General features: G+C 39.2%; 1 protein-coding gene across 1 annotated transcript in view; it reads left to right on the forward strand.

Annotated features, from left to right (window-relative positions):
* HGFAC (HGF activator) overlaps positions 1–12,487 on the forward strand; it is a 42,808-nt gene extending 30,321 nt beyond the window's left edge. The window contains exons 9-14 of the mRNA XM_027718427.2: positions 1,162–1,247; positions 2,551–2,791; positions 5,237–5,376; positions 7,440–7,580; positions 8,586–8,734; positions 11,175–12,487. Coding sequence (XP_027574228.1) covers positions 1,162–1,247; positions 2,551–2,791; positions 5,237–5,376; positions 7,440–7,580; positions 8,586–8,734; positions 11,175–11,345 — 928 coding nt within the window. The 3' untranslated portion in view covers positions 11,346–12,487. The remainder of the gene's footprint in view (positions 1–1,161; positions 1,248–2,550; positions 2,792–5,236; positions 5,377–7,439; positions 7,581–8,585; positions 8,735–11,174) is intronic.
* Positions 12,488–14,878: the final 2,391 nt, after the last annotated feature.

Here is a 14,878-nt window from a genome sequence, read left to right on the forward strand (position 1 = left end):
CTTTGATTTACATCATTTATACCCAATATTCACTTTCAGATTTGAAATGCAAAGAACAAAATGGTGTAGGAGCTGATGTGTTCATCTTCTGTAGAGCTGAGAAAAAAGCTTTTCACTTTTTTGTCAGCTTGTTACAATTTCTGGGGATATCTCTGCTGCACTATATAATCCTGCAGATATCTTCTTCAAATAGTCAAATTTAGAAACATTGTTGGCAGAAGATGACTCAACCTGTGTTGCTTCTTCAGTTCTGAGAATTTGAAAGTGCTCTAATCTTTTTCTGAAGAGCAGTCAGATTGAAAAAGAAAAAAATTATTGAAGAACCTTACAATAACAGATAGTGCTTGTGATAAATCCAACTGAAATTAGAATTACTGTTTATCTGAAGCCCTAAATTACCTTGTCTATTTTTCTTGGTTTAGTAAAGATCTTTTTGGGTCTTCAAAGTCCCCTTATACTCTTGAAGGAGTAAACTGGGCAAATTTCTGGTAACCTATAAGGCATTGATAAAGATAATCACGCTGTACCACAGAAAAATCCTAATGGAATCAAACCAAAACCTGTTTGACACCAAGGTAACAAAGGGCTAAATGGTTTCCTTTACTCCTTCCCCCCCGCCCCCCGTTTTAAGAATACAATTTTTTCTTGAGGTAGTTTTTCATTTCCTCAGAGTCTCCAGGGAATGGGAACCTAAGCTTTGCAAATTCATTTTTGATAGCTATTCTTGTTATGGATTTTCTATGAATCTACCTGTGTTGGAATTTCCTCACTTAAAAAATAACCTAAAAAAAGGAATCTCTCCTATGGGATTTAATTCTGAAAATAGCTGAGCTCATATCTGTTAAAGCACTTCAGTGTGGGCTGTAGTTAAACCCTGTGAACATGCTCATGCATCCAAATACTTGTAGGCAAGTTTTATAGGTGTTTAGTCATGTGTCTGTATTTCAGGTCCTAGAGAAACTTAGGCTTGGTTAGCTTTAAGATGAAGAATTCCCCTTGTAGGGGTTAGCAGGTACTTCAGCACTTTGTCAGATGGCTCAAAACCTGAGAGTACTGTCAGTGCTCTGTATGGGGCAAGAGGAAAAAGCAGAAAACCTCTGGGAAGCTTGGAACAACACTGTGGTTAGTGCTTGTAATTCTCTCTCCCCCTGAATTAATTAGAAATCCGGATGGTGATGAGAAGCCATGGTGTTACATCATGAAGAACAACAGTTTGTCTTGGGAGTATTGTGACATTCCAACTTGTGGTATGTAAAGGCTTTCTTAAAATCCATGTTATGAATGAATGAAGAAGATTTATTGATACAACAACAAGCTTTCGTGGTATAATTTTGAATGTTCTACTGTACCCAGGAGTGTTTAATATTATACTGTTTACAGTAAATCAAATGACAACAGACTTCTTTTGCATCTTTTGGAGTTGTGATAAAATCTGTGATTTTTGTCCTGAATCAGCAGTGGTGTCATACTACTGTTTTCAGTCACAATAATCCCAACATCCTCGACTTTTCTGCTAGAACATGCAAAGTGTCAGAAATGATTGATGCTTTGGTACAAATTGTCATTGCTCTGGGAATTATGGGCCCAGAGAAGGGAATGGGCCTCTGTGAGCAATGAAAAGTCTGTATTCTGAAAACGTATGAGACATAGTATTTAATTCCAAAAACTAAAGATTCTGCTCTTCCCCTCAAATAATATTTACCTGTTAATAACGTTGAAGCCAACCTTTAGAACAGAGTTTTAATTTGAAAAGTTGGTTTATAATGTGTTCCTTTTATTTCTCTTTTATGGTTCTAAAGCATTTGGTAGATGATATTAACACAAATGCCTTGGTCCTTGCTATCTCAATGTCAAAGCTCAGTCCAGAATCAAAAAATGAAGATGTGATGCATCATGTATAATGGGAAGGTTGTATTTGTACTGGTAAATGAAACAGTGTCTGGGAATGTTCATAAATAAATTTAAATTACACTAGTACACATGTAGCCAGTGTTGGGAATAGGCATAGCCTTCTGTCTTGCAAGTCTCCTGAGGAACTGAATAAAATTCAGTTTTATGTGAATGTTTAAGGATAATGTTCAGCCTGGAGAACAGAAGGCTCCAGGAAGACCTTACAGAACCTTTCACTACCTAAAGGGGGCTACAAGAGAGCTGGAGAGGGACTTTTTACAAGGACCTGTAGTGACAGGACAAGGAGTAATGGCTTCAAACTGACAGAGGGTAGATTTAGATTGAATATTAGGAAGAAATTCTTTACTGGAAGGTTAGTGAGACACTAGAACAGGTTACCCAAAGAAACTGTGGATGCCCCATCCCTGGAAGTGTCCACGGCCAGGTTGGATGGGGCTTTTAGCAACCTGGTCTAGTGGAATGTGTTGTTGCCCATGGCAGGGAGTTTGGAACAAGATGATCTTGAAGGTCCCTTTCAACTTAAACCATTTTGTGATTCCATAATTTAATGAATCTTTCTTTTAAAAACATCTATAAAAGTTATAGTCCTCAGAAATCACACGGATTTATAGTCTGATGTCATATCCCTTTTTATCTCAGCAAGCAGGGAAAGGAGGCCACCAGTTCCAGACAACGTAGGTACTTACACAGTTACCAGAAGACCATGTGGGAGAAGACATAAAAAAAGAAGTTTTGTGAGACCTAGGATTGTTGGGGGATCTTCATCTCTGCCTGGATCTCATCCCTGGACAGCAGCTATATACATTGGAGGGAGTTTCTGCGGTGGAAGCCTGGTTCAGACTTGTTGGGTTGTGTCAGCAGCACACTGCTTTGCTAACAGGTAAACCGACCCCTTAATGCGACAGTGGGTCCTCATAACAAACCTGAACTGAAACAAGTAAGAAAGAAGATGAAATTATAGAGGACCAGTGTATCAAAAGGAATTTCTGGCAATTTGAATGCTGTTAATGAGCTAAAGAATAGCTTGGAGTTCTATAATCTCATAATCTAGTTCCTTAAGGAGTCTCAAAGAAGCTAAATGAACTGACTAAAGGAAAAAGGTAGGGTGAAGTAGGACATAGAATGGGAGTTTGCACGTGTAAGAATCTGCAGGGGGATAGAAGTATTTTGCTTCTTCTTACTTACCTGTTCAAATATTTATGGCTATTTTGAGATATAACAGAGGTGACTATGCTCACTGCTGTGTTTTGTTCAAGAAGACTGAAACAGCCAAGCAGTGATTTGTTGGAGACAATAAATTACTGTTGGTTGACACAAATATAATGGACTGGGCTTTACAAAAAGCCACAGGGAAGAACTAAACTTTTGAGGCTGATTTTCTTAAGAGATGGGTTTTTTTCTCCTGTGGGACACTGGAGAAAATATTCACTATAGGATGTTCTTACTTTATTGTAAATACTTAATTGTCTACAAATGTTGAATACTTTCCCTGATTTCAGTTTCATCACATTGAAGGGAAAAATATTACATCATTTCATACCTATTGTTCCTTTGCATAGTAAAGAAGCCAAGAGAAACAGAAACCTTGTGCCAGAATACATACACTGATAGCTTGTAGAGCTAATAATACCACTGTGAATGCTGTACTGAAGCATTTGGAACTTAAGCCACAATGCATTTGTTTTTCAAATGTTGTGAAATAGCTACTAACTTTGGCAGCTATTCAGGACATTTCCACCCACTTCCAGCTGCTGGTTTGGTACATAAAGATTTTCCATAATTACTGCATTGTAATTTGCTCTCTTTTGTTTGTTTAGTACCTCTGGTAGTCACAATTCCAACTGTTTTCCACTAGGCGACAATAGATACCTGTGCAGCTCAATTATTTCTTTGTTTTCCCTTTTCTGCAACCCCTCCTGTTTTATTTCTTTTCCTGAATGAGCTATTTGTAAATCACAGTAGAACCATTTAGTGCTTCTAAAATCTAGGCGAACTTCCATTCTGTCTTACAGGCCCAAAATTTGATTTGCAAGGAGGTTGGTTTACTACTGCAACAACACTGAGAAAATCATGGCCTTGCATATTGATCAAAGAACATTTTATTGTCCTCTTGTATTCTTCATACCTCATGTATAAAATAAACATTGCCTTTTCCTTTATTAACCTTAAGCATAGTTCTTGTTGAAGGGTTGCTGCTGGCACTCTGCATTGCAATGAGCCAGAATCTCTTTCCTCTAAGTCCATGACTGCAGGGAAACTGCAATGATATTAACCACTCTGCATCCATGGATGATGTGTGACAGCAGATATTTTCTACAGCTCTGGATAACAAAACATATGAGAGCTGCAATGTTGAAGACACTTGCTAACTAAATTCATTGTAGAATTATGCAGATGCAGATTGAATTGATTTTAAAATGAGTGAAATGTGAATTCTGTTGCTTCAAAGATAGAGAATGTATTGCTTTCCCCAGACACTGATAATTTCCTGATTATTCCCAAATGTCCCTTACTTCCCAAGTGCTGTACTTACTGGTCCTTATCAGTTTTCTGTCCTAGGACACTGTATATGAGAGGACTATGGTATTTTTAAAGTCAAAAACTGAGAGTCAAAAAAGATGATGTGAATCGCAGAAACTGTGTTCTCCTCTGGTTATGGTGTTTGCCATTAGATTCATGTACTGTTGGAACTTTCCTTCGCCAGGTTGCTTTTGATTCTGGACAACAGAATTAACACAGATCAATCTAATCTCAGAGCAGAAGTGGTGATATATTTTACGTGGAGGCTGCCCAGATGTTCCCGAGTTGCCAATGTGCCAGCACCTTTCAAATCTTGGCCCATGACTGTTAATTTTTCAGGAGACTGGTTTCCCAGAGAAATGAGATATCCACCACTGACTCATATTTTGATCCCTCATTTCTTTCTCCGTAATTTTTGTACTCATTGGTAAAGTCTGGTTGAAGTTGACTCAGTTAAGTTTCTAGAACAAGAAGTGTTTACAGCTCCCAAAGATGCTTGTTAGCCAGACAGCAGCTGGGCAGCAGTGCCTGTGCTTGCCTTTCCCTTCTGTCAAGAAGCAGAAGCCTTTCATGAGGCTAATCAGGACCCACAAAGCCTGGGTCTCACTGTAACATTAGATATCTTTTTCCTTACTCCCAGTAGGTAGGAAGCCTGGGAAACAGGTCAAGGTGTTAGGAGAGGGTAAATAATGGACGTGATGGGAGGCTGAGGTTATACCAGTTCATGGGATACATAGCCATTGGAAAATTGGCTGCATTTGTCCTGTCAATCACAGAACTGCTTGTTCTCTCTTTTGTATTATAGCCCCCTAAAATCCACTATTACAGTAGTTCTGGGTCAGCAAATATTTAACAAAACAACTGATGTAACACAGACATTTGAAATAGAGAAATATATCTTGCATCCTGAGTATTCCGTGTTCAACCCTACTGACCATGATATTGGTGAGTATTTTTGTTCCTACAGTTTTATGTTCTGTATACTCAGTTTCAAGTTTAGTTGGTGTGTTAAAAACTGCCTTCCTAGTGAAAAAATCATGGATACTGGGAGAGGCTTTTGATTCCAGAGGTTCTTAGTTCTACCAGAGTTATAGCAGCATCTGAAAGCTAGACAAATTCAGATGAAAAATAAATTGCAAATTTAAAATAATTATGATAATTAGCCTTTGGAGCAATTTACCTAGATGTGTGGCAGATTCATCATCACTTCAAGTCTTTGTGAGATTAGGCATTTTTTCAACTGAACCAGAAACTGTGGGCTTGATGCAGGAATTACTTGGTAAAATTCTATTGTCTGTATTGTATAAAGGATCTGACTAGATGAATATAATAACCCCATCTGCTCTGAAAATCTGTTTTACTAAGAATCATTTTTTACACTGAGATAGGTTTAAAAATTGGCTGTCTTATCAGTCAGAAGTTAAATGCCCTTCTGATTGACCTTATAATATTAGTCAGAATGACAATGGAACAGCAACTCACTCCTTATTTTCTGATCTGCTCTTGTGAAAGGTGGCACATCACCCCAGAGTATCAAGCTGTGTGAGCACTTTGTCTATGAGACTTTAATAGCTCGACATTAGGAATATTTCAGGTCAGGCATGGACTGGCTTTTTTGCACCCAGATGGCGAATATTTTCTGAATGCAAAAAGCATTCAGATTCTGTGTTGGTGGGAGCTCTGTCACAGTGTAGCAGATGAACTAGATTTGAGGCATTACTCTGCTCTGAAATATCCTGGTGTAAACCATTTCATATGTAAACCACCTCATAGCCTCTGAAATTTGGCATGCCTCACAAGTTTGCAATGTCCAAATTGAGGGAGAGCTGAACGTGGAGTGCCTAAGACGAGCCCAATTGCAAAAACAAACAAGCAGGCAGAAACTGGGGCGAAAGATGTGGGGTTGTGTTCTGTCCAGTCAGTGATTTCTACTGATGCAGCAGAAGAGTTGTTTCCTGCTGAACACTTTTCTAAGGGAAACAAACTACCACATGAGTGTTTGCTAGGAAGTTTGGGAGATTCAGAAACAGGCAGAGTTGGTGTGGAAGAGCAGGAAGGCGAGGACAAACAAGCTGCTGAGTATCGGAGCAAGGTTTGTGTGGGCTTCTCAACCTGTGAGATACTCTTCCACCAAGGCCAACAGTTGTAACTGGTAGAGAAATAAGACTATCCAGTGGGATCACTTGCTTTCCATAGATGTGCTCACAAAACCTTGAGCTTCCAAAAAGTGTGATGGGAAGGTTTAATAGGTGTGTCAACATTACCTCAGCTCTGTTCTCTTTGAGTGGTGTGGCCAAACCAACATGCTGCCCTTGTTCCACCAAATAAAAAGCTCCCTATGCTGCTCCATCTCCAAAGAGATTTGCTACAGGGGAATCTGCTACAGGGTTTTAAAATCTTTCAGTATCAATCTCATGATGCTGCACAGCTTCATATTTACACTGCTTTCAGTCCCTTGAGGGGTTAATAAGGGTTTTTTGGAAGCTTGGTTTTGAAATATGCTGGGTTTTTATTCCTTTATTTTCAAGATCTTGAATTGTGCTGAACTCAGTGATAACTGAGCATAAAATACACCTCTTGGTGTAATTAATTTTTTAAATGGAATTGGAATTAGGCCAGTGGCCAGTCTTTCAGAAGCAGTGAGTACTTGCACATCCCACTTATTTCAGCAGAAAGTTGGGGATATGTCACTGTTATTTAACTATAAGGTGGGAGGATACACATGTATTTTCTACCTTCCCCTTTCTCTACAAAGGCAGCGAAGCAAAATTGCTCAGTGAGCACAGCATAAAATAAATATTCCCAAAAGGGGAGTAGCTGAATGTTTCAGCCTTCAATTTGCTGTGAAATCAGGTGCTGTTGAGCTGAGTCTGTCTGTCTTTGATTGAAATATCTTAATTAAGAGAGGCTTAGGGGATAATTAAATTTGTATCTGAGACCCATTGCTGCCAATCCCATTAGAGAAAGGGAACAGTCACTTTCTTCCTCCTGTATTTTCTGTTCTGCAGCTTTGATTAAGCTGAAGAAGAATGGCACCCGCTGTGCTGTCAAATCCCAGTTTGTTCAGCCCATCTGCTTGCCGGAAAGTAACACTGTTTTCCCTGACCAGTTGAAATGTCAGATTTCTGGATGGGGACACAAGCATGAGAGTGAGTAAAATGAGAGCTGGTGTCTGCAGAAAAAAGAAGATGATAAAAACATAATGCTCAAGTATATGTTATACAACTGAGACTTTGGTAAAATATTTTGCAAGGGACTTCTGGTGAGATTCTTTTTACCTGCCTTTAGATGTTTACAATACTTACATCTGAAATAGTCATCCTGAACTTCTGTTATAGTCCTTAGAATTTGGAGTATAGTTCCCTTGACCAAATGTTTGCACTGATTTTAGGATGAGATGAGCTATGAGCTAACTAGATCTATGTTGCCTGGGAGGGGAGCAGGTAGCTGCTTGTAGGTGCCAACCACCTGGCACCTTAGTCAAGTGAATCCTACCCCTGGTTTCTCCACGTAGGTATCAAGGACTGCAAACCAAACACAATCAATTTACTAGTCTGTGATGGAGGGGATTTTTAACTTCACCATCAAGAAACTTTGGAAACAACTACTGGAGAGGGATAGATAGACTTTGGGCTAATTAGTGCTTACAACCAGCTTGAGAAAGCTAGAAAAATCCATCCTATCGTTTTAGATGGGGAATTTCAGGATTATGAGGCTTGATCATGCTGCTTTGATGCAGAGACATATGTAGATAGATGAGAAGGCCTGAGGGGTTGGCTGCCTCATTTTGGTAAGAGATGTATGAGCAAATGTTGTCCTGGTCTAAATGTGTACTCTAAAGGCTAAAAGAAGTAATGGAGCCTTCGATAAATGGATGATTTATTACCACATCTGGAAAGGGGAGAGGACAGCTGTGCCAGGGGACTGAGTCTCTGGGAAATGAGAGAATCCAAAGTGGATTAATGTCTGGGCATGGCATAGAGTCTGACTGGAGGATCAGAAAGATCACTATAAAGATTATTTCTTTTAAAGATATCCACAACATGATTACTGAGAGGTGTTGGGTGTTTATATGTTGTATTGTGCCTTGTGTTTTCATGTTATTGACATTCTACAAAACTGACTTTCTTTTCCTCCCTGTGATTTTTTTAAAGATATAACTGGTTATTCAGATGTCCTGCAAGAATCACTGGTTCCACTTATTCCTGAGGAGAAGTGCAGAAGTCCTGAAATTTATGGAACAGAACTCACTGAAAATATGTTCTGTGCTGGCTACTTTGATAGCAAATCTGATGCTTGTCAGGTAATGCTGTGAGTCATCTCTAGGCAGAAGATAGAAATGTATATTATGGCCAGAAATGTTGCAGTGTTACAATTGATACTTTTGATATTACGGTATTCCTAAAGAAAAGAAATGCTCCTCAAGAAAAGTGGCTCCTAAAGAAGAGTGGCTGCACTCTTTGCTTCCACCTTTATTTTTTAACCTGTTCCGTGTCAACTAAGAAGAGCTACAGGGTGTTATATTACTCCTACCTTCACAAAAGGCAGTGGCAATGCACTGGATGTGTTACTTTAGCTCCTGGGTGAGCCTGCACGTGGTGGCAATGGTTTCCTGGCCAGCTGGCAGGGATGTGCTGGCAGGACAACCGGCAGGAACCCGTGTGGGGCCAACTCCCTGAGCTGCTGCCTCTTGCCTGAGGGGAAATAAGGACACCTGGGTAGGAGGTGAGGAGCAGTCTTGAAGTTTAGAGAAGGAAAGAGTTGAGGTTTCTACAGTGGATGGGATTGAATGGTGTAGAACATCAGTCAATTGGAAACTGTGTTATGCAACCTCAGTCCTTCAAGGAACGATCACATAACTGCATGTTCTTACTGCTCTGAACAAGGATGCAGAATTGTTGTGGTGAGAGATGAAACTTTTTAAAATGAAGGATCAGATATTATTTCTTACATAAAACTTCAGATTTTATATTCAGTTCATTTTGAAGGAGGAGGGTTATGCTGTATTAGCATAAATTTGTGAAAAGGCAACACACAGCTAATGGTTGGCAGTGAGATTAAGTGCAGCAAAGAATATCATGCATAATGTATGCTGGAAGCCCTATAGCCCCATACATATGTCATAAACTTATCCAAAGAAAGGTGTCAAGAGTGAAATGGCAGCAGCCAGCAGTGGCTCAAGATTTTCAGGCTGAATACTGATGGTAGTTACTGTCTGCAAGTGTTCATACTATAGCCTGGGCACTACCCTGCTTGCTCAGCTTTCCTTGCCTTACCCAGGAAGTGCAAACACAAGAGGCAGGATCACAGCCGATTCTCTCTCCCTGTCCTGGAAAAACAGAGATCAGGAATGAGAGGGAGAAAGAAGAAAAAAGAGGGAAGGAGAAAGGAGCTGCACAAAGATGGGTCATCTGGAGAGAATTGCAAAGTCTGAGAAGGAGCAATTTAGAGTCACAGATGTTGCTGAAGAACAGTGCTCATGACATGAAATCATTATTAGTGAATCAATAATTATCTTTTTCCCTGTTGTCAGACTTGTAGTGTGGTCTGAGGAGAAATACTGTAGGCCTCTTAACGTCACAACAGATGTAGCTGACCTCCAGGCTTTCTCAATGTACACTTAGGGTATTAACCTGTAAACCATGTGTTTCGTATAAAAATATTTCAAGACCAAGAAATGCCAAGCAGATATTGTGTTTTGCTTGATTATTTTTTAAAGATTTTCTTGGAAATTTTTTTTTTGATCAGTGCACTGATACCAAAATTGCAATCAATGAGACTAATTGTGGAAAATAAGCAAAATTCTGAGAAGTAAATTGATCTCAGGTGCAAGAGTTCATTTGACGTCCATCATTTATCACAGAAATCTCCTAGTGTAAAGGCAACACAATTTTCCTATGTATTTTGTGCTGAAGGAATTTTCTTTTGAAATAGGAAAAAAAATATATTTCTCCTTCATCTCCAATACGAGTGGTGGCTCTTTCACCAGTACCATTTAATGGTACACATTTTTCATTTCTAACATTTTAATTCCTGTAGAAAGTCTGTCTAAGAGTAGTAATAATAACAATAACGACAATAAAAACCCAAATCCTGAATGTTTGTAAGCTTTAAAATAGGTAAAAGTGTTCCAAATTGATCCTTGCTGTAGTGTAGTTTGGGCTGATTTTTGGTTTATGGTTTTAGTGACAAGGTAAATGCTCAGTAGCATCAAATTCAACAGATGCCAAAACCCCATATGCCACATAAAATTACAGCATCCCACAGTCACATGGAAAAGTGTGTCTATATGCAACACCTTTCTTTGAAAACTATCATGTTCTCTGACAGTTACAGTAAACTGCATTGAGAAACTCTCCAAATGGACCCACGTAACCCATCCATACAGTGCTGATATTACAGCATAGTGCCAATCCCTAAAGACTTGCTTACCCCCATTGAAAGTGATCTCAATCAACCCTGCTTTTCATGAGGTGTCTGAATCTAAAAGAATTTGCTACTTTTAAACAAAATCTGATACTTTTGTTCAATGTGTATTTAAAAAAATCCACCATTATATTAGACATGAGTATGGCTAAACAAGCTTTCTATAACAAAACTTCAGTACACTGATGCTTCCATTTTTTTTTTTTTTAAAGTTTAAATCTCACATGCAAACATTCCTAATTTAGGACTTTCCCAAACTGATCTTTTTCTGACTGCTTTCTATCAAATTAGATAATCTTTGTTTACTTTTAATACAGGGAGATTCTGGTGGACCTCTGGCCTGTGAGGAAAATGAAATCTCTTACCTCTATGGAATTATCAGCTGGGGAGATGGCTGTGGCAGAGTCAACAAACCCGGAGTATATACACGAGTGACAAACTATGTAAACTGGATTAATGAGAAAATAGCCCCCCGAAAAACTAGTTGAACAGTTAAATATGTTAGCATTTGAAGCAGGGTTCAGGAGTCTTCTGGTTTCATTAAAGTGGCATAAGTATTTTATTATAAGCTGGTATGAAAACTGTCATGGTAATTCATAGCAATTCCAAGCCAGATCACCAAAAGTAGGCCTGATCAATCTGATGTCAGCAGCCTTGATCTAGAATTCTGGGGCTGTGGGTTGCTCAACGTACATGACTGTCTTTATTTGTCTTAATAAAAAAAAAAACCCAAACATGTTGAGATGGCGCACAAAAATCTACAACTCTCTGTCTGCCTGGTGGATTACATAAAAAGTGATTTGATGTGTTTATGTGGTTTCTGGTCATCCCCCAAACCAACCCATAATAACACTGTACTTGTATTCTCAGATAAGATAGAGAAATAAATAGGAGGAGCACCAAAAATGAAATTCCCTCTCCCTCAGAAGTCATCTCTTGAAGTTCAGGTCAAGAGACACCAATAGAATAACGTAGGTAAAGCTGCTCCTCAGCTAACTGCAAGAAACCAGTTCTGGGGAAAAAACCCAGAGGGTTTAGTTTTTGTTTCAACCAAACACGTAAGCATATTTTTGTATTAACATATTACTATGTTCCACTGATGTAAAATTGAGAATGTGCCTCAGAGCTCTGCTGAATCTGGTGTGCAATTTTTTCAGCTCCCCTCCTGGGAGCTCAATGTTTCTTGCTGAAAAGTGTTGGAAGTTGGAGCACCTGATTTAGGTCGATACAGCCAGGACCTTTTTCAGACTGTGATCTGCTCCTTGTCCTGAAGATAGCAATGGAAATACTTTACCTTGATGATAAATCCCTAAGCGTTTCTTAAATTTGACAGTGAAGATGTCTTAGATTTTGTACTAACAAGTTGTTCAACTGCTTATATAATTCAAAAAGGAGGTTTTTCTTAATAGATTTTTCAACTGGATAGCTGGGGGAGCAGCTTGAAATTTTCCTTGGGGATTTGGTGGTATCATAAATCACAGGCCTTGCTGTCATGGTCTGTGGAATTGTTATGGGAACAATCAAAGAAATTATTAAAATATATACCTGTTTAGAGGCCATGGAATCAGCTGTGTTAGCAAAAAAAGAAAATTATTCAATGACAACAACAACAACAACAAAGAAAATTCCAGCTGCCTTTTTTTTTTTTTTTTTTTTTTAATACTGGAATCTTTAGCCATGTCAGCTCTGTACATTTGAAGTGTTGATGTGAAATGTATTTCTCCCCTGGTAGTGAACACTTATGAACTCTCTTAAGTGTTTCAAGCAAAGTTGTGCTTTAAGATACAGAATTTTTAACTGGTGCCTAGATACTCAGACACGTGTTTTGTTTTATAGTGCTGGCACTGTCCTCATGGGTTTCTTAGTAGTGGTGAATGATATCTGCAGTTAAAAGAAACTTTGTAAGGAAAAATAACCAAACCCTGAATTTGTGTAAGTACAAATATGTAACAATGCTAATCTAGAAGAATGATGTAAACTGTTTAATAAAAACATTTACCCTTTGTTTCTGGGACTTAGTCTGTTGTGTATAAAGTTACAGGAAAATCCTTGAATCCCTCTGTAGGTTGTTCTATAGGTTGAGAGCTGATAGAAACATGAAATAACACTTTGTGCTGGAAGGCATCTGCAAGTTGGGCACAAGGACCATTTTCAGCTGGTGGTGCTCCCAGTTTTATGCAAGTGCCACACAAATTTCCAGCAGACAGATGTAAGTGCTTGGCTATGTTTTTCAGCTATGAATACTGTGAATCCAAAGATCAAAGTCTTTAGTTTGTTTTTCTGAAGCACTAAACACTAGCTTGAAAAACTGAGATCCACCTCTGGGGTCTTGATTCCAAAACAAGCTGAAGACTCTTGTTGTCTGGCTTTGCATTCTTGGCCATTTGCAGTATGAGTCTGGCTCCCTTAGCTCCCTGAAATGAACGTGACCATGTAACAAGACTAACTGTACCTCCTGCTGAAAGACAAGTACTAAATCAGCATGAAGGAATTATTTACTCTTCTTTGGGAGGGATTCATCAGGAACAGGTTTCCAATCAAAGCTGAAGCCATTCAGAATGTCTGTGTCTGTTCTTGGACTTCAGTTTCACTTTGAAATTAATATCCATCCACACTGTGCATACCTATGATCTTCTGGTTTTGTGTTATATGTGTTCTCTCTCTGTTCTTCTGTTGCATTAAAGAAAGTGGCTGTTTGATTGGAAAGGTGTTAGACTTGTGTTTCTGATAATTTGTGTAGAGCTTTTTAGCTGTCCTGTTTTCAAAATCCATGCTGCTTGTATCACTACACAGTAACACCAATACAAACAATAACACCTTTTTAAAAAAGTATGTTGAATGGTCTGTTTTCTGCCCTCTAAGGTCTAAATAGCAAATCTCCAAATGATACTGTAATACTTTGAATGCATTAAAATCAATTTTTGACTTTCAAAGCAGCCTGTTTGTCCACTGTTACTGCATTGACTTTGTGGAACTAAATTAAAAACATTTAATTTATCATCGGCTGTATGGTGACTAGCACTGTATTAAATGCACAGACCCACAGCAGGAATGAAAAGGAAATGACCAGGATAAGTGAGATGTCCTTGCCTGACCTCTCACACCCCTGACAACAGTCACATTCCTGCAGGGCACTCCAGCACCTTCTGCCTTCTGTCTTTCTGTTGAGCATTACCCCATGGAAACTCATCTTCCATAGTTTTCACCTCCTTGAAGTGGTTATTACTTTGGTTAAAATGAAAGTCCAACTTAGATGTACTAGTGAAATTTTATCTGATATTTTCCCTAACTTTATATTGAAATTGAATTGGAATGCAAAGCCAGTGGAACACTTTCCTAATTCATTACAAAACACACTTAAAGATGGTTTTATTAAATTTTGTGTTATTCCATGCAAACTGATCGATTAAAAGGAAAGAAATAAATGCAAACATCTAAAAACCCCTTCTGTTATGCTATTGAAAGAAAAATGTGCTGTGGTACTGTTCAAAAAAGCTGAAGAACTAATTACCATCAAATAAGATGCAGCAGGAGTATTTTTGGAATAATGGACTCTAATTAGTCCATTGCTCGTGGAAATAAATCTGAGGACATCATTAACACATCTTATTCCATTAATTGTAGCTGCTGTGGACTTGGCATAAGCGTGTTGTTATCTTGTGACAGTTGCATTGCAAAGAAGAAAAAAAAAAAGAGAAGATTATTTTTATCTGGGCTACTTGGCTGCATGTCTTCTGGGAGCCAAGCAGAGCTGTAATTACACTTTTGAAAAGTGAGAATTGGGCGTTATAAGGAAGGTGCGGTAAGGGGGTGCTTCTGCCGGCCCCGCTCCGCGAGCAAAAATCCGGTCCGGGCTCTGCGGCCGCCCGGGCGCGGGGCAGCCCCTGTCGGGTCAGCGGCAAAGCCCGGAGCGGGGCTGCCCCTCCGGGCGGCCGCAAAGCCCGGAGCCGGATCGGGGCGGGACCCCCGCCCCGAGCGGATCCACCGAGGCGGCCCGAGCGGGGCTGCGACGCTCCGGATG

The sequence above is a fragment of the Pipra filicauda genome, unplaced genomic scaffold, assembly GCF_003945595.2.
Source record: "Pipra filicauda isolate LSUMZ 115617 unplaced genomic scaffold, ASM394559v2 scaffold459_size522612_pilon, whole genome shotgun sequence".
Lineage (NCBI taxonomy): Eukaryota > Metazoa > Chordata > Aves > Passeriformes > Pipridae > Pipra > Pipra filicauda.